Source organism: Lepidochelys kempii, chromosome 10 (genome assembly GCF_965140265.1).
Source record: "Lepidochelys kempii isolate rLepKem1 chromosome 10, rLepKem1.hap2, whole genome shotgun sequence".
Lineage (NCBI taxonomy): Eukaryota > Metazoa > Chordata > Testudines > Cheloniidae > Lepidochelys > Lepidochelys kempii.
This window is the reverse complement of record NC_133265.1, coordinates 2,461,133-2,478,701: the sequence shown is the minus strand read 5'-3', so window position 1 is coordinate 2,478,701 and position 17,569 is coordinate 2,461,133. Positions and strand designations below refer to the sequence as shown.

The following is a 17,569-nucleotide window of genomic DNA, read 5'->3' as shown; positions in this document are numbered from 1 at the left end:
GGTTTTGCTGAGGCTGCACTAGTGCAAACCTGTCGCGTGGATGCGCCGCATTGGCATGAAAAGTGACCTGCCCTCGGGGTTTGCACTGATGCAGCTACGTCAGCGTAGCTACGCTGGTGCAGAACCTCCCCACCGCAGTGCAAACCAGGCTAAAGATTAGCGCAGAGGTGATGACCCACGTGGTAGGATGGGCCGTGTCAGATGGCAGCCCTCAGCCTGCATTTTTTCAGGTCTAGGTGACAGAGTGGGGAAGGACACCAGGCATCCGTTGGCACCATGTAGATGTTTCGCTCCCTTTCTACAGCTAGTTTATACATGAGGCTCCTAAAATGAAAGGAACCCTAAACTTTGACCAGAACACTCCCTTGCGCGCTCCCCGGTTCACCCGTTTGAGAGAAATGTGCCATTTAGACCTCAATCTCCAACGGGCTTGGGGTTGGGGTCTTTCATCCGCCCCTGACAGGGAACAAAGGAACTTCCCAGACCTCTTGGTGGAGTTTGTTCCCTGCAAGCCCGGCTGATGCTAGTGGGAAGAGGAGAACAAGCCTCAGAGCGCTGAACCTTGCTCAGGCTCCAGCACGACCGTCAGCGATCCCCTTTGATGCTGTTCCCACCAAGAGCTTTCGTCATTTGGCTGGCCATGGAGCTGACACACGGAACGAATGCAAGAGCTTTCCATGTAGAATTCCCTGGGGAATCCTGCATGCACCCCAAGACTGAGTCAGCGCGCATTGTGCTTTATTGTAGGTAATGGAAGAGCTGTCAGCCCATGCCCAGGAACATGTAAACAGGGATCTCAAAAGCGAAGAGAAACAGGTAAGAGACGTGAATCCATGGTTCATCCTCCACCGAAAAACTGAGCGGTCTGAGAAGCCAGCCATTGATCAGAGTAACTGCGAAAATAATGAAACCCTGGTGGGAATCTATGCTCTGTGGCTTGAATCATTGTATCTCCTGCCCCTCCCAATTAGAACTGCGACTATTAAAAGAAATACAGCAAAGGGAATAAAATGGATAAAAGAATAAATACCCTTTATGCATTTAACTTGCTGTTGTAGTTGAAATCCTCCAGTCCTGACACTCTCCCACTGCAAACAATACAATGGGCCCTTTTGATGACGTATAAGTGAGTGGGGAAGGTTCTTGTTTTCTTCTTCCTTATTTTTAATTTAGAGCTATTGAGCCTGATTCTCAGCTGCCCCGAATTTGTGCTGGGGAATGCAAGGAGAAAGGGGGTTCTAACCCTGCCTTCTGCTGATCCTGAAACAGTCCCTGGTGTAAGTTACAGGGTCCTAGGAATGGCTTTAAATGAGACTCTGCTAGCTGGGGATCAGGTAGAGTGCCATGTGCTCTGCCCCCACCCTGCCCAGTCCTGGCACAACCCTGACACACCCTGACACAAAGGGCGGGAGGCGGATGCCAGAGAGCCAGCAGAATCTCCTCTAGGACAGCCAGGGATCTCTTGTGTTAGGGAGAATCCTTTCCATCTACTTTGTTCTCTGGAGTTGGAGCTGAGAATCTAGTCTCAGCTTCCCTGTTTTTTCCAGAGGACTCCTTGGAGGACTGGAGAGCTGCTGGGACTATGACATTGTAAGAGACAAGTCTGAAACCAGAGCTGTGGAGAGGGGAAGGAATGGAATTCCCACCCTGACCCTTCTCCATCCCGTGTTAAAGCCCTGTTTCCCCTGTTTGCTTTCTTAGCAAAGACATCTGCATGTGGCTGACTTCACACCCAGTGACTTCATGGGGCCACTCACTGTGTGAAGGAAAGCACCGGTGTACATCTTTGCAGGACCAATGCCCAGGATTGTCCATGCATTTCTGTGGTTCCCCCTGGGCTTTGACGTGCCAATGAAGCCAAAAGGGTGTAGGGAAGGATTTTTTCAATGGCAAACAATACAGATGAAAAGGAGTACTTGTGGCACCTTAGAGACTAACCAATTTATTTGAGCATAAGCTTTTCTTTTTGCGAATACAGACTAACACGGCTATTACTCTGAAACCAAACAATACAGATGATTTCAGTGAAAGCAGAGATTCTTTGGAAGAATGTTTTAAAACTAAATTCTTAGAAGGATAAAATCCCTCAGCAAATACGTAACACCTTATGTGTGTTTTCCGTGGTTGGGTTTGTTTTAGCGCTGGGTCCTAACAGCTTTCTGATGCCGATGGGAAGCTGATTTTGAACAGTTTCATATGCTGTTGCTATCAAATACCTAGAATAACATGCAGAGGGGATAAGACTGACAAATTAAAGAAGTGTGGGCTGGATGAATGGACTATAAAGTGGATAGAAAGTTGGCTAGATTGTCGGGCTCAACGGGTAGTGATCAATGGCTCCATGTCTAGTTGGCAGCCGGTATCAAGTGGAGTGCCCCAAGGGTCAGTCCTCGGGCCGGTTTTGTTCAATATCTTCATAAATGATCTGGAGGATGGTGTGGATTGCACCCTCAGCAAGTTTGCAGATGACACTAAACTGGGAGGAGTGGTAGATACGCTGGAGGGTAGGGATAGGATACAGAGGGCCCTAGACAAATTAGAGGATTGGGCCAAAAGAAATCTGATGAGGTTCAACAAGGACAAGTGCAGAGTCCTGCACTTAGGACGGAAGAATCCCATGCACCGCTACAGACTAGGGACCAAGTGGCTCGGCAGCAGTTCTGCAGAAAAGGACCTAGGGGTGACAGTGGACGAGAAGCTGGATATGAGTCAGCAGTGTGCCCTTGTTGCCAAGAAGGCCAATGGCATTTTGGGATGTATAAGTAGGGGCATTGCCAGCAGATCGAGGGACTTGATTGTTCCCCTCTATTCGACATTGGTGAGGCCTCATCTGGAGTACTGTGTCCAGTTTGGGGCCCCACACTACAAGAAGGATGTGGAAAAATTGGAAAACGTCCAGCGGAGGGCAACAAAAATGATTAGGGGACTGGAACACATGAGTTACGGGGAGAGGCTGAGGGAGCTGGGATTGTTTAGTCTGCAGAAGAGAAGAATGAGGGGGGATTTGATAGCTGCTTTCAACTACCTGAAAGGGGGTTCCAAAGAGGATGGCTCTAGACTGTTCTCAGTGCTAGCTGATGACAGAACAAGGAGTAATGGTCTCAAGTTGCAGTGGGGGAGGTTTAGGTTGGATATTAGGAAAAACTTTTTCACTAGGAGGGTGTTGAAACACTGGAATGGGATACCTAGGGGGGTGGTAGAATCTCCTTCCTTAGATATTTTTAAGGTCAGGCTTGACAAAGCCCTGGCTGGGATGATTAGGTTGGGGATTGGTCCTGCTTTGAGCAGGGGGTTGGACTAGCTGACCTCCTGAGGTCCCTTCCAACCCTGATATTCTATGATTCTATGACATACTGATGCATACCTCAGCATGGGGATGGTCAAATGTGCTGGAGGAGAGTGTGCATCCTTTCATAAATTAACATCCCCAAAAAACCCACTTCTCACTTCCAGTTGTCCTAGGATTTAGAGGCAGAAGCACCAGTCCCCTCTAACCAGGCTTTAGCATTAATAATGTGTTCCTTCTGGTTCTCCCTGGAAAAATAGAGGGGTTTTCCTCAGTAGAGGAGTTGACCTTTGCTATTCCACATGTTATGACCGTCCTCTGTCCTCCACAAGCTATGAGCAGGGCTAGAACCCAGGACCTTCAATAGAGATCCCTGTCACTCGAGCTCAAGGAATAACCCTGTTAACTTGTACCAGTGGCAATCTCTTATCCTCTGTGTAGCTCAGTTATTAGAGAGGGACTCAACATGCACAGCCCAGGTTCTACGTACCTCCTTTGCTATTCTCTTCTTGGCAGTTACTGTTGGTATCTGGGTGGGGCAAAAGCGTTTCATGTTTTTCATGTATTAGTTTTTGAAATGTTGTAGCCACGCTATGTGCGGCTTGCTAGTGTCGGCGTGTATCTTCTTTCTGATAAGCCCTCTTGTTCTGCGCTTTGTATTTCGCTGTAGAAACGGCTGGAAACAGCCCTTTGTTTCAGAAGAACCTGGAAAACCAAATTGTGACATTGGTGGTGAAAGTTTTCCTTCCCTCTTCTGTACAATACTTGGGGCCCAAATGCTCCTAGGCATACCTACAGTGCCTGGAGCAGTAGGTGCTGGATTGACAGTCCTGACAAATGAAGTCCTTCAGTTATTGATGCATGGAGCAGGAACAGCTTGGACAGTTAGGACAAGATTCCCCACACTCCCTCCTGCCGATAGCCCCTCTCCGCCCCCGACCTGGGAAAGCAATCTCTCAGGCACTAGCTCTGCGACAGACCCAGCCATGGGCACAAGCCATTGTTTCCATAGCTGCGTCTGTTCCCGTGGTTTCACCGTGGAGCATCGTTGTTTAAACATTGTTAAACCAGCTCTACTCAGGAGCACGTGGGCTGAGGGCTCGCGGTCAGCGCGCTTCCCTGAGACTCAGCGGATGCAAGTTACAGTCCTGTGAGTTCAGGCCCAGCTCTGAAATGGGGAAGCCGGAATTCCCTCCCTCCCACAGGCACGTTAAACGCGCGAATGGCTCCGATGCCAGGGGGATGGGCACCGTGCAAGTACTGTGGTGGGGCAGGTCGCCACCCTGGTCAGAAAGGGTTAAAGAGCTCCTTTTGCCCGAGCTGGCACACGGGTGAGGGGACAGGGAGGATCCAAACCCCAGTGCAGGGTTGTGCTCCAAGGGGAGCAGAGCTAGAGCCCCCTAACCCCCGTGTCAGGAAAGCGGGTGAAAAGTGTCTGCTACTTGGCCTCTCCAGAGAAAGAGAGGCACCATCTTTGCTTCCTTTTCCCTTTTAGAGCCCAGAACCCGCAGGAGCAAAGGATTCTGGGAGGCTTTGGGGAGTGACCTACCCACAGTGGAGCTAAAGCTGTTCATACTGCATGGATTCTTGGACCCGCTGCGAGCCTAGCCTACTCCACCCAGTTCTTAGAACAGCCATAAACTGGCTGGAGCACTTTTGCATGTGCATAAGGAAGGTTTTACGTAGGTTCCAGGAGCTTGGGACAGAAAATTTCTCTAGTGTAGACAAAGCCATTGACACGGGCGGCTCATTAACCCACCCAGAAGTAAGGAAAGTAGGAATGGTCTCTAGGAAGGATCTGGTTTGTGTGCGCTGAGCAGTCCCCGCGGAGAAGCCCTGGGAGCAGCCCAGTATGGGGAGAAGGTTGAGCTGGATTTTGTGTGCCCTGCGTGTGGAGTTGTGAGGAAGCTGCCTGCTCACAAGTCTCTGTATGCAAATCTGATTTTGTAACCAGCAGAGAGAAATTGATATGAATCAAATCATAAAAATGAATGAATATGTTAAAAGGACAAGCTGGGTCTATTTCAGCAATAACTCAGTGCTACCGGCATTAAAACAGTCTGCTCTGAATAATGACACTTCAGGAGCTCGAAGTCACTTTAGGGTTGCCATGACTATTAGTTATTTTATATTACTTTTTTCCAAATATTGGGTTTCCTCCTTTTAAAATATGGCTGCAATTTGCCTCATGCTGCAGTCTTCCTCACAGCCGCGTTTAATAACAGTGCTCTGTTGGGTTGCCCCTTAAATACAATAGGGCCTCTCTCATATCCCACGCCATTGACGGTTCCTGAATGCTCCAGGTAGAGGCAGGTAAAAAAGTACCCGCTGTGCCCTGAATGAATGCTGCAGGTAGAGTGGGCTTGCTGCATGGGTCAGGTGGAGTGTGTCCTTCCTTGCTATTGATTGATTTCCCCTGGCCTGTGAATGGACAGTGGTAGCCCAGCAGGTGTTACTGTGAGGCGGGTCAGCCAGGAAGTGGCTAGCTACAAAAGGGTGTGCTAGGATTTGGATTATCTGTCTGTATTTTTTTCTCCTTTAATGTGCAAGGTTTCTGTGTGATCTTACACCAGTGCCCCCTAGTGTACACTAGCTTAGATTGCAGTTCCACGTTGACAGTAAAAAGAAAAGGAGGACTTGTGGCACCTGAGAGACTAACCAATTTATTTGAGCATAAGCTTTCGTGAGCTACAGCTCACTTCATCGGATGCCTACAGTGGAAAATACAGGGGGGAAATTTATATACATAGAGAACATGAAAAAATGGGTGTTATCATGTTCTGTGTGTATATAAATCTCCCCACTGTATTTTTCACTGAATGCATCCGATGAAGTGAGCTGTAGTTCACAGCTCATGCTCAGATAAATTGGTTAGTCTCTAAGGTGCCAAAAGTCCTCTTTTTCTTTTTGCGAATACAGACTAACACGGCTGCTACTCTGAAACTTTGACAGTAGTGGACCAGCGGAGAGTTGTTTTATGAGGATATTCAGGAGCCTTACTAATGGCACTTCCCTCACCGCTGAAATTCTTTGGCTTCACACTTTTCAGATACCTCTGAGTGGCTTTGGAGTCCACTTGCTCAATCATCAGTGGAACATCAGCATGAGCAGTGATTTAGATGAACTTTACCTGTGCATTTGTAATGTTTCAGACCTGGCTCAGAGCTGTGGCTGGTACCAGTGGGTTTATTCTAGACAGATATTAGATTTTTAAAAATAACTTTCCTCTTTTGGCCCAAGTGCTGCAAAGGGAAAACACGTTACACAGGTAAATAATGTCACGTTTCCTGTGTCGGTTTATTATTAGTAACAATAAAGAATTTAAGGATCTGAAAGCACTTTATGAGCATGAATTCAGCCTCACGATCCCTTATTGCATGGGAATTATTATTCCCATTTTATAGGTCGCAACACAAAGATCGAAGCCCTAATTTAAGTATCAACTAATTTTAAGTGCTTCAGTTTTTACTGGACCTGAGAAACCTTGGGGCTGATTTTCAGAGGTGCCGAGCTCCCAGAAATCCAGCTGAAGTCAATGAAAGCGGTGAGTGCAATCAGGTTTTCAGGTGTGTTGTGTTGGGCATCTCAAAATGGAGGCAGTCAGAATTAATGGCCCAAGTTACAGTTCACACAGCAAATCAGGGGCTGATCTGGAAATTGAACCCAGGCGTCCTGGCTTTCAATTCACTGCTCGAAACCCCAGTCCACACTAGAGCAGTTGCTTGTGGCCAAATGGCACCTGCATAGTTAGCCTGTCCTCACAGCAATACAGCACACACACTTAAAACATAAATGAAGTCTGGTGGCTAAGAGGCAGGGTGCGTGGTGCTGTTGGAGTTGGCCAAGAGATTTTTTTTTGCCCCCTGGTATCCTTACTAGAGTTAGGACCAGCTGTTTGTGCAAACTCAATTCCTAGTGTGCTGTGCCAGGGAGAACCCCTTCTGGACAAGTTTTGCACCAGCTGCAGCATGCAAGAATCCACCTCCTGCATGCAATTAGGTCTTCCACGTGTGTGTGTCATAATTAGACCTTCTGGCCCCTTCGGGACAGGATCCGCGTGATCTTTCTGTTCTGATGCGATTCTGTTTCTCTTTCATTCTCGGTGTTTGTTTTTCCTTCCCTTTTATTTCTGTTACTGCTGGGATAGTCTCCTGAGCAGGATCTTTGTTCCTCAGCAGTTTATCCATGTTAGGAGACCATTGCCCTTCTGAAGCCGGGGCTGCTGCTGGTCCTGCAGCGCATCGAGGAGAGGGGAGGCCGCCAGAGCAAGCAGAACACTGTGTATAGATGCTGGCAGCGCAACTGTGAAGTGAGCACTCCGAAAATCCAGGATGTTGTGCATTAGACCCACTGGCTGCCATTCTGTGCCCTGCCCTTTTCAGGGCCTCACAGCAGATAAGGGTGTTTTACGCACCACCCCACAAAGCTGCCCCAAAATTGGTGCATGCAGCTCTTGGCGGATCTCCCCTACGAAGGGGTTACCGGGGTGCATGGAGCCACTGCAGTGGTCCCCTACCCCACCACCTCCTGGATGCTGGTGGGGGGTGTGTGGCCAGGAGAAGGAAGTGTGGTCTGCGTGCCCAGGAATCCCTGGCTTCTCTAATGGGCCCCTGGGACTCTTGTCAGCTGGTGCAAGTTAGAGCAGCCCCCTGGCTGTTTTACTCAGCCCTGGGGGACCAGTCCAGCACAGAACCGCTCCTCAACTGGAGCAGCAGAAAGGGCCTCTTTGAGCCCCCAGCTGCAGCTGTGACTCTGTCCTCAAATCTGCTGCGTTGCCGTAAGCCCACATGCCCTGGCACTTGGGGGGGTCCTGCAACCCTGCCTCATGCCTTGGCTGCAGGACGTTCTCTAACCTGATCTGTGTCCCTCTGGCTAGTGACTCCCTCGCTTCCCCACTCTCTGCTACTGCTGGGCCTGCCAAATGGCAGTGCAGTTCCCTGTGCCTGACCGAACTCCTGCACCACGTCCCCACCGAATACCGGCACCGAAAGGGGTTAACAGCACAATGGGCATCCTCTTGAAGCCTTTCCTGACGAGCTCCCTGTGACAGGTTGGATCACAGAAACCCCCTGGGAGCTGCCACCTGATGTGTCAAGACTACTTCTGCTCCTGCTTTCCTGCCCTATCAGCTTAGGACTTCAGTGCCCTGCTTGGTTTGAGCCAGACCCGCTAGCCTGCTGCAAACCCAGACCCAGGTCTGAACCACGTCCCCTGACAGCTGCAGGCTTAACTGAAAGCAGCTTACAGAGGTGTGCCTGTCTTTAACACTCAGATGCCCAGCTCCCAATGGGGTCCAAATCCTAAATAAATCAGTTTTACCCTGTAGAAAGCATATACAGGGTAAACTCATAAATTGTTCGTCCCCTGTAACATGGATAGAGAGATATGCACAGCTGTTTGTCCCCCCAAGTATTAATACATACTGTGGGTTAATTAATAAGTAAAAAGTGATTTTATTAAATACATAAAGTAGGATTTAAGTGGTTCTAAGTAGTAACAGACAGAACAAAGTGAATTACCAAGCAAAATAAAATAAAACCCACAAGTCTATGTCTAATAAAACTGAATACAGACAAAACCTCACCAGTTCCAGTAAGCTTCCTTTTACAGACTAATCGCCTTCTAGTCCTGGTCCAGCAATCACTCACACCCCCTGTAGTTACTGTCCTTTGTTTCAGTTTCTTTCAGGTATCTTTGGGGATGGAGAGGCTATTTCCTTAGCCAGCTGAAGACAAAATGGAGGGGTCTCCCACAGGCTTAAATAGACTTTCTCTTGTGGGTGGAGACCCCCTTCTTCACTCCTATGCAAAGTCCAGCTCCAAGATGGAGTTCTGAAGTCACCTGGACAAGTCACATGTCCATGTATGACTCATAGTTTTTATAGGCAGAAGCCATTGCCCACGTGGCATCTTGAACGTCTCCAGGAAGACTTCTTACGTGGACTGGAGCCTTCCAAGATACATTGTTCCTTAAGTGCTTCTTGATTGGGCACTTAACTTGGTAAATTCCTTTCTCCAGGAACTGACCAAATGCTCTACTAAGGTTATTTAGAAATCAAGCCAGTACATGGCCAATATTAATAACTTTGAATACAAAACTGATACATGCCTACAAATAGGAGGAATAGATTCAGTAGTTCATAACCTTTACAGAGATATGTTACATGGCATATGTAGCATAGGACCTATTCCAGTTATGTAATGTATATTCATAAGCATGTTTCCAGAAAGCCGTACAGGGGCACCGTCCACTCCCCTCCTGGTCTGTCCTTTGTCTGCACTACCAAGTGGTTAATGTTTGTTGATTGCGGCACCATGCTCCGGTCTCCGTGCAGCTTTTGGATGCAGCGTGGCGCTTCCCGGTCTCCAAGGAACTCATGGCATTTTGCCCAGATGGCATCAGTCTGTGTCTCAAGGACATAGCTCGGCGCCTACCAGTCTTCTCAGCAGGAGCCTTAGCGGCAGGTGAAGCTGAAGCACTGCTTCTGTCTCTATTCGGGGGGTGGAGGAAGCTCCTTTGAATGCCAGGGCACCCGCCAGCAGCTCCCTTTAATCTAGATGAATGATCTTGTACCTGGCTGTAGCCTGGAGAGCCGGCTGGGTGGGCTGGATCCAGTCGCTCCGGCAGAGGAGTGTGCTCAGGTGGCTCCTTCTCCTTCGACCGACTGTGCAGGTAGGCTGAAAAATCCCTGTCGTGCTGATTGTCCCTGGGGCGCTGGCTGGCAGTGCCCGGGCTGCTGGCCAGCGCTGTCCTCTCTGGCTCATTGTCCCCACGCACAGAGCACAGAGGGCACCTAGAACTGTCCCTAATTCTTTCAGCTGTCAGCTGGAATGACGTTAACCCTTCCTGTGCTGGTGCCCCAGGCTGCCTGCACAGCTGCTGCTTGGCGAACATAGGGACCCACTGCCGCTGTCTAGTCCTTCTTCGTTTCTCCCCTTCCTGCCCCACCAAGAGGGTTGAGTGAGAGAGGGGGCAGCAGGCTGGTGGTTGTTGGTATATAGGGCCTGGGTGCCATACAGCTGTGTAGCATGTGAACAAAAGACAAATATGTAACAGCGAGGCAGGGAACCTGCTCTAAGGGGTGCGGGGCGTGATTGTGAGGCCCGCAGGGGCTGCTCCCAAGGGAGCTTGGGGCAGAGCTAAGGTGGTGGTTGTAAGTGGGTATTAATGTTTGTTTATGGTGGGGCCTGCTGGATGCAGGGCACTCTCCAGGGGGCGGGACGGTCGCTGCGCTGAGGATGTGGCTGAACTGCGAGGGGTTTGGGCGGGGAGAAGGGGAGGGAGTTCCACCCGGTGGGCCCATCACTGCAGCCACAAAGGCCTTGCTGCAACAGGAGGAGGGTGCACGGGGCAGGTCCCGTCTGCACAAAGGGTAGGGCTGGCACCAGGAAGGACCATATAAGCCAGCTGTGCCCCAGTAAAGTCTGCATGCCACCTCATGGCAGCTAGCATGCGTCAGAGCTGTGACCACTGCAGGCACAGAACAGCCCAGCCATGGGCCCTGCACATGGGGACTGAGGGTCCTGGAGCCTTGGTTCACCATGCACTGTGGGTGCCGAGTCCATGACGGCTCCTTCACACTGTCTGCAACAAATTTCGAAGGCTGGCTCCTGCAGGTGGCATCTAAAGCCAGAAGCGACTGTGAGATCATCTAGTCTGGTCTCCTGCATGTCACAGGCTGTTAATTTTCACTCCGGTATCCCTGTACTAATCCCAAAGATTTAGGCTAAAGCATTTCAGTCCTACGGAGACTGAACTGTGTGCCGTGGTCGGAGAACAGGAGAGACCAAGGGCCCATCAATACCGGAGGACCCTAGTGGCAGGGAATGAGAGAATTCTGGCCTGCCCTGATGTTGAAGTGGTTCTGGCATGGTTAGCTGAAGTTGCCCGTTGTTGCCTGCTCCACAGCGTGCTGGAGGGGCTTGTAGTGAGGGCCACATCTTCACAGGCGTGCATGCAAAAGTGTTTGTACAAACCAGTGCCCTCGAAGGTTCCTGGCATCTGCATATCCACATACCCCATTACTGCCCTGAGGGACTTAAAGCCCCCATCTTGCCTTGAGCCCTGTGAGTTACTGCTTTCATGGGACTGCTGGCTTTCCTACCTTCCTGTTGCCTTCTTATTCCATCCTAGGGGAAGGTTTATTTTATAGTCAGAGGTGTGGGAGCAGGGATAGATGGTGGCACCCAGGGAACAGATGGTGAGAGCTGCATGATAGCTGTGGCCTGGCTCTGGCTGGGGCTGGCCAGCCTGCCTTCCGCAGGGACTCGGGGCGGCTGCTGCTGGGACCATGCTGCCTAGTGCTCTGGGGCTGGGACCTCGCCACCCGGCACTGGGGCCGGGGGCCGCGGTGGGGGTGCCCTGGGCTCCTGCGGGGGTGGGGAGTATAAGGGGAGAGGGGAGGGGCCTCAGGCACAAGGGGAGGGGCCAGGGGCTAGCTTTCCACAACTTCCAGGTCACTGGCTGCCCATGCATGCCGGCTTTTTTTGTTTTTAATACATATTTTGTACAAGTGACTGGAGCCATTTGGGAGGCTGTTACCCTAGGGAGCAATGTGAACTGCAGTAGTGAGGCAGAGTGTCTGTCCCTCGGCTAGGACTGTTCTCAATGACAGCTCAATGGGAGTAAATTTCCCTTAAATGGGAGTAGAGATGTCCCCCACCGTGCTCCATCCCACCCCCCATTTTTTTTCTTTTAAATCCAGGAAATTTCAGTGCAAGTCACTTGAAGGGAAGAAAACCACCTGTAAGGAATCTGCAGTCAAATGTACATGGAGCGTCATCTCTGTGTGCTGCTTAAATCTGACGGGAGGCATTTATATGGCACTGGCCTGTTTCAAATAACTCGGTTCTGGAATCCTTTTATGCCTATGTCTTGAGGGGGAGATTATATTGTAATGAACCAACTCGTACGTATTTGTGTGTACACCTGTGTCCGGCACCCAAGGGAATCAGAACTGATAATCGGTGTCATGTGTCCTATACTGCTAACAACTAATGGAGATTCTCACTTAGTTCTAGTGGTAGGGGTCTGTGTATTTAGAGCAAGAGGAGTTGAATTCTGTGGTTCACAGGGCTGAAGTCAAAAGGTAAAATAATGAATGTGTGTGTTTGGCCGCTTGAGCCACTCTCCCATCCTGCCACTGTGTGTCTCCTATAAGTCATGGCTCTGAGTCTTCTGTCTCTTATTTAGTCATCTGTTCAGCCACCCGGCCCTGCAGTACATGGGTCCTGAGAACCGTGACTTGCTCAGGCTAGGTATGTCCGTAAACCACTTGGCTCCACAGCAAGTAGTTCTGGGCAGTTCGCGGGGTACCGTGCCGCCGGCCTCCTGCCTGAGCTGAACTCCCCCTAACCTGCCCCAGCTTCTTTTCACTGCTTTCCCTGCTCTCCTCCTGGAGAGTGCTGCGAGCTGTCGTCTGTGCTGCGTTTGAACTCCCACTCTTCGTGACTCCTCTTTGGGGTCTTGGCTCCAGTTCAAGCATCTCTGCCTTCTCCCCCACAGACTCAGCTCCCCTCTGACACAGACTGGCTCCAGTTCTGGGTCACAGCTGCATCCCCCTTATGATACCTTTCGGAGCACCCTCGTTCAGCTCCTCCCCAACAATTAATCTTGCCAAGGCAGTGGAATGGTCTCTGTTCACTCCAGACTCCAGCCCGTTTGCTGCTCTCAGGAAGCCCGACAAGCCCGTTACATGAGTAACTACGCAGAAGGAATTAACTGATGGAAACAAACTTTGCTCCTATTAGGAAAATGAAAGGCACCTCCTCAGTGGCATTACATCCACCCCTACCCTTCCCTCTCTGACCCCTGAACCAAGAGGCTTGGCTAGCTGGCCGCACGTGCTCCACACGACCTGCTGCTTTCTGAGCCTCGTGAAGAACACGATCGTTATAACCCTGCGAGGGCAAGGTGGCCACAAACCGCCTGCTACTGATACCTAGGATTTCAGTATTTCCCTGAACCGCATGCGGCTGATTTAATACAAAATGAAAACTGGGTCCCCCCCACCCCCTGCATGCCGCCAGCCGCCTGTTCCCTCTGCTGTGTTTCATTAGAGCCTCGGCCCAGCTTTGCAGACACCTATTTAGAGCGTCTGTCGGTGTGCCAGGAATGCAAATGAACCTGCCTGCATGGGCTTACTGTGCAGCAAACTGCAAAATATATTTGTCCTGCATGTGAATTAATGGTTTAGGGGAATCAAGCGAATTACACTGATGCTATAGCCCAATTAGTTAAACTAATTGAGAAGTAATGATGGCTATCGGAGACTTGGCATCCTGGCTACTCCACAGCAAGCCCTGTGGTCTCCCTTCGTTGCTATCTGCATTCAGAACCAACCCTAGTGTATAAATTGGTCCATATCTAAATTTCCCCCAGGTAGATGAGAATATTTCTGATCTGCTGCTTGATTTTCACAAGGAAAATCTTATTAGTATTTAGTGATGTGATTTTGTGTCTACACGCATGTGTAAAACTAATTTTTTAATTTAAAATTGAATGAGGTGGTTGTATGTGTGTGCAGCCTGGTCACTGAATTGTGGAACAAGTCACCTGTCACCGGGATTCTACTCCCTGTTTTCTAGAGTTCACGTTCATTGTGTGGCTGCTGCTGGTTTTGCTGTGATTGTTGTATATATTGCTGTAGCCTGACCAGCAATCCTGCAAGTGTCCATGCAGGAACTTGAGTTGGGAACATGAGGTGATTTATAATTTGTAGAGGGAGTTGGGGAGATTTTTACGTCTAGGATCAGGATATTTTATATATTTTTTTAATTAAAAACCTACAAATAATACAAAATGCTGTGTTCAAAATTGCACCTTTTCCTGTTAATTTTGTTGGTTACGTTCAGTGTATTGTTAAAACAGTAAGGGGGAAACCCCACGCCCCACTGAAGAATGTCTGCAGGACAGATGTGCCCTCTGCTTTGTATGGACCGGGTGCTGTATGGGTTGAACATCGATGTGGGCTCTATTGAGTTATGCTTCCTCCGGTATTCTGTGTGACAGGTTACAGCTTGATAGAGCTGCAAACATTGAATAGCAACAGAGGCGTCAATTTAGTTATTAACAAAGGATGGAATTCAAATGACGCTGGCGCGGCTCCAAGTTGCAGGAGAGCTTGCGAGGAGGGTGTATTAAATATTCATCGAAATCTTGGCATTTCATTCGCGTCTTTCCCCCGCCCCTCCCTCCAAAAAATTTCATTCTAAAGGTTAGACGTCTACTTCAAAATTAATTATTTCATTAACTGGTTATAAATTAAATTTTTACAACTAAGTTTTTTAGGGTTGATTCTAAATGGTTCTTAGTGGCACGTCATCAGGTTTGCTTGTCACATGACTCATGACCTCAATCATGTGACAGTACAGACTGATGCTAAAGGCAGCATGTGACCCTAAATGCTACGTGAGCTCAAAAAAAAATTTAAATACAAAAATATAAGCAGGTCTCTCTCTCCTTTTTTTCACCAGCCGTTTTATAGCTCAGTCCCTACCTTTTAGTCTTGAGAGATCCTGTAGGTTTAGAAAGCTCCCTGCCACAAATCGCCTGCCAGACCTGGGTAGCAACGTGCCACAGAAGTGCGCTACAAAATCCTGCCCTCTCATTTTGCATCACGACTCCCAATTTGGTAAGTTAACGGATACTTTGAGCAATTAATTTGCGCAGCTTTCCTGGAGTAACTCATTAGCATGCATGGTGCAAAGCCAAGTGTAAATATGCGTGCAATCTCATCAAATAAATGTGAAGGCGCCCTCTCCATAGGATCTGCTGTCAAGCCCAGGAGAGAGGAGATGAGCATGCCTCACTGCAGATGAAGCATGTCTTTACATTTTAGCGGAAGGCTCCGGGTTGGGGATTTTAATTTTGTTTAATTTTTTGGTGTCCATTTTCTGTTTTCTCTCTCCGTGGAGCCTCCATGGCACAGTCCTAGTGACTGAATCGGTGCCAACATTGTGACACTCTGCAATGGAATGCTTCCATCTGGGAATCAGACAGACTGTCTCGTGTCCGCTGCCTGTTAGTTCTCTGATGTTGGGATCAAAATTATTTCTCCTGTGTGGGGCTGGTTTTTGTATTTCGCGTCCGGGTGCCTCTTGGTGACAAATTGTTGGAGCAGGGGTGATCCATGCTGGTCGCGGACATTGTTCTGCTCTGTCAGCGCTGGGCGGTCATCCTGAAGTGGCAGTTTGCAGACAATGCTCATTTTATTTCGGCATTAAATGGTCCCAGCAGCACCGAAATAAAAGTGCAAGTTAGTCAGTGTCTTGGCGCTCCTCCTGAGTAATATCCCTGCAAGGGGTGGGGCTGCTCATTTGCTCGGGCTGATTCTGCAGAATAATGAACTGCCCTGCAAATGTACTTGGCAAAGAACAGAGGCTGCATCTTTAATTACTTGAGTGCCATTCCCAGCGCAGCTCCAAGTCCAAGTTTAAAAGGACCCTGAGAGACCCACTTCCCAGGTTTGCAGGCTTTAGGCGATACCAGCCACCGCTTCATTAGGATGCAAGTCCATTGCCATCTCCGTGGAGACCATGGGAAAAGAGGGCTCGGCTGAATTAGTGTCTGGTACAACTGGCAGCCACGCTGAGGAGAGGGCAGCTCATGCAGGCTCTGAAGGGTGCTGATGAATTACTGCTCCCGTTCAGGCATACGCCTTTGTTCCCCATTTATTGCAGGCAGAGAAATAAGAGAGAAAAGTAAAATGAATCAGGCACAGTTAGTGATACGGGGAAACCAATGGGCTGAGATCAGAGCAGCAGCAGCAGGATCCACCTCAGTTTTCAGCCTTAGTAACATTTTTTTTTTTTTTTTTTTTTTTTGTCCTTGAACTAATTCTCTGCAGAAGCTCTTTGGAGCTGGCACTGAATGTGAATTGTCTTTCTGGTGAGGCATTGTAAGTGTAGTGATCCCATATTTAATACCTGGGACATTCCTGCGCAATAATTAGCCCCTCTGTGTCAGTGAGGGAAGCCATATGTTACGGAGGCATTTCTAAAGATGTTTGCAACAAAGGAGGATTTCTCTGCGTTGCTGAATGCTCCTGCCAATCAACTTTCTTTGCTCAGAGCTTTTGATTGTGTTTTACATTCACTTCCCTCCAACGCAGTCTGCTGCTGCGTAGGTAAATAAGGCTCCATGTTGGTAGTCAGGATTTTCCATTTTGGGGTATGAATTATGCAAGCTCTTTAATTGGCATACATGTCCGCCCTGCTTCTTCCTCACACTTGCCAGCCATCACAAATGTGACCCTTTAAATCAGTCACAGAGGAATGACTTTTGCGGCTTCGCTGCTGGAGAATCATTTCTTTCTGCTGTTTGTATGAATCTGTGGAATTTCAGCATTGTGCCAGTGAACAAAGGATAAAACGAACCAACAGCGTCCCCCTCCTCTCCAAAAAACCCCAAGTCAAACCCCAAATCTTACTTTCCCTTATCTGGCAGAAATGCCCCCAAAAGTCCTAGGCACGGGCTGGTTTCCTGAGCTCTCCCAATAGGGTGTTGTTCAAATACAGCATATTTGTCTGCAGTTTAAATTATGCTGTAATTGTTCAGGAGCAGGAAATTCTCCTTCCATTGAAACCTTCCGTCTGACCATTCCCCAACATTACTGAAAAAGAGAAAAAGTGAGGGAAGGTAATGCCACTGAGTGCCAAGGTTAGCACCGATAGGCAGATAACCCAGGTCAAACTTGCTGCAAGACGCATCAGGGCATCATTACCTTCAGCTATACCAGCCTGGTAGGACTTGGGGGAAACACCTGTGGGCTCAAGTCATTCAGTCGTTAATCTATAGGTCTTTTTAAAGCTTGACATTATTCTCTAGCTATAAATTGTTTGGGTGTTTTGGGATCTGGACTTCTTCAAAGTGCAGTGATGGGAATGTAACTGGAATTGCAGCATAAACTCATGCCCTCCACTCGCTGTAGGTGTGCCAGACTCGGGTCAAGGATGCAGGGAAACGGTATTTGAATTGTTGCCTTTTCGTCCTATGCGTAGTGGACTCGGGGAGGTGTCCAGCCGAGCTGGAGGGTTATAGGTGTAACTCAAACTGCACACCTACTCTAACAGGCAGTTGTAACGATCCCTTTCACAGCAATACTAATTGTTAGGGCCCTGCATGGTTACAAAATTTGTATCCGCATCCGATCCACAAGCATGGTCCGCAGAGATCCACCTCCACGGACGTGGAGATCCCCAGATATAAAGCGGGTATCTGCAGATTTGCAGGGCTCTCCCAATTGTTCCGGAAAGGGGGAATGCTCTGTGTTTTCCAGAGATT

The 17,569-nt window shown here is 49.0% G+C and overlaps 1 protein-coding gene across 1 annotated transcript in view; it reads left to right on the top strand.

The window, feature by feature from the left end:
- The first annotated feature begins 747 nt into the window (after positions 1–747).
- TNRC6A (trinucleotide repeat containing adaptor 6A) overlaps positions 748–17,569 on the top strand; it is a 175,055-nt gene continuing 158,233 nt past the window's right edge. The window contains exon 1 of the mRNA XM_073361630.1: positions 748–816. Coding sequence (XP_073217731.1) covers positions 751–816 — 66 coding nt within the window. The 5' untranslated portion in view covers positions 748–750. The remainder of the gene's footprint in view (positions 817–17,569) is intronic.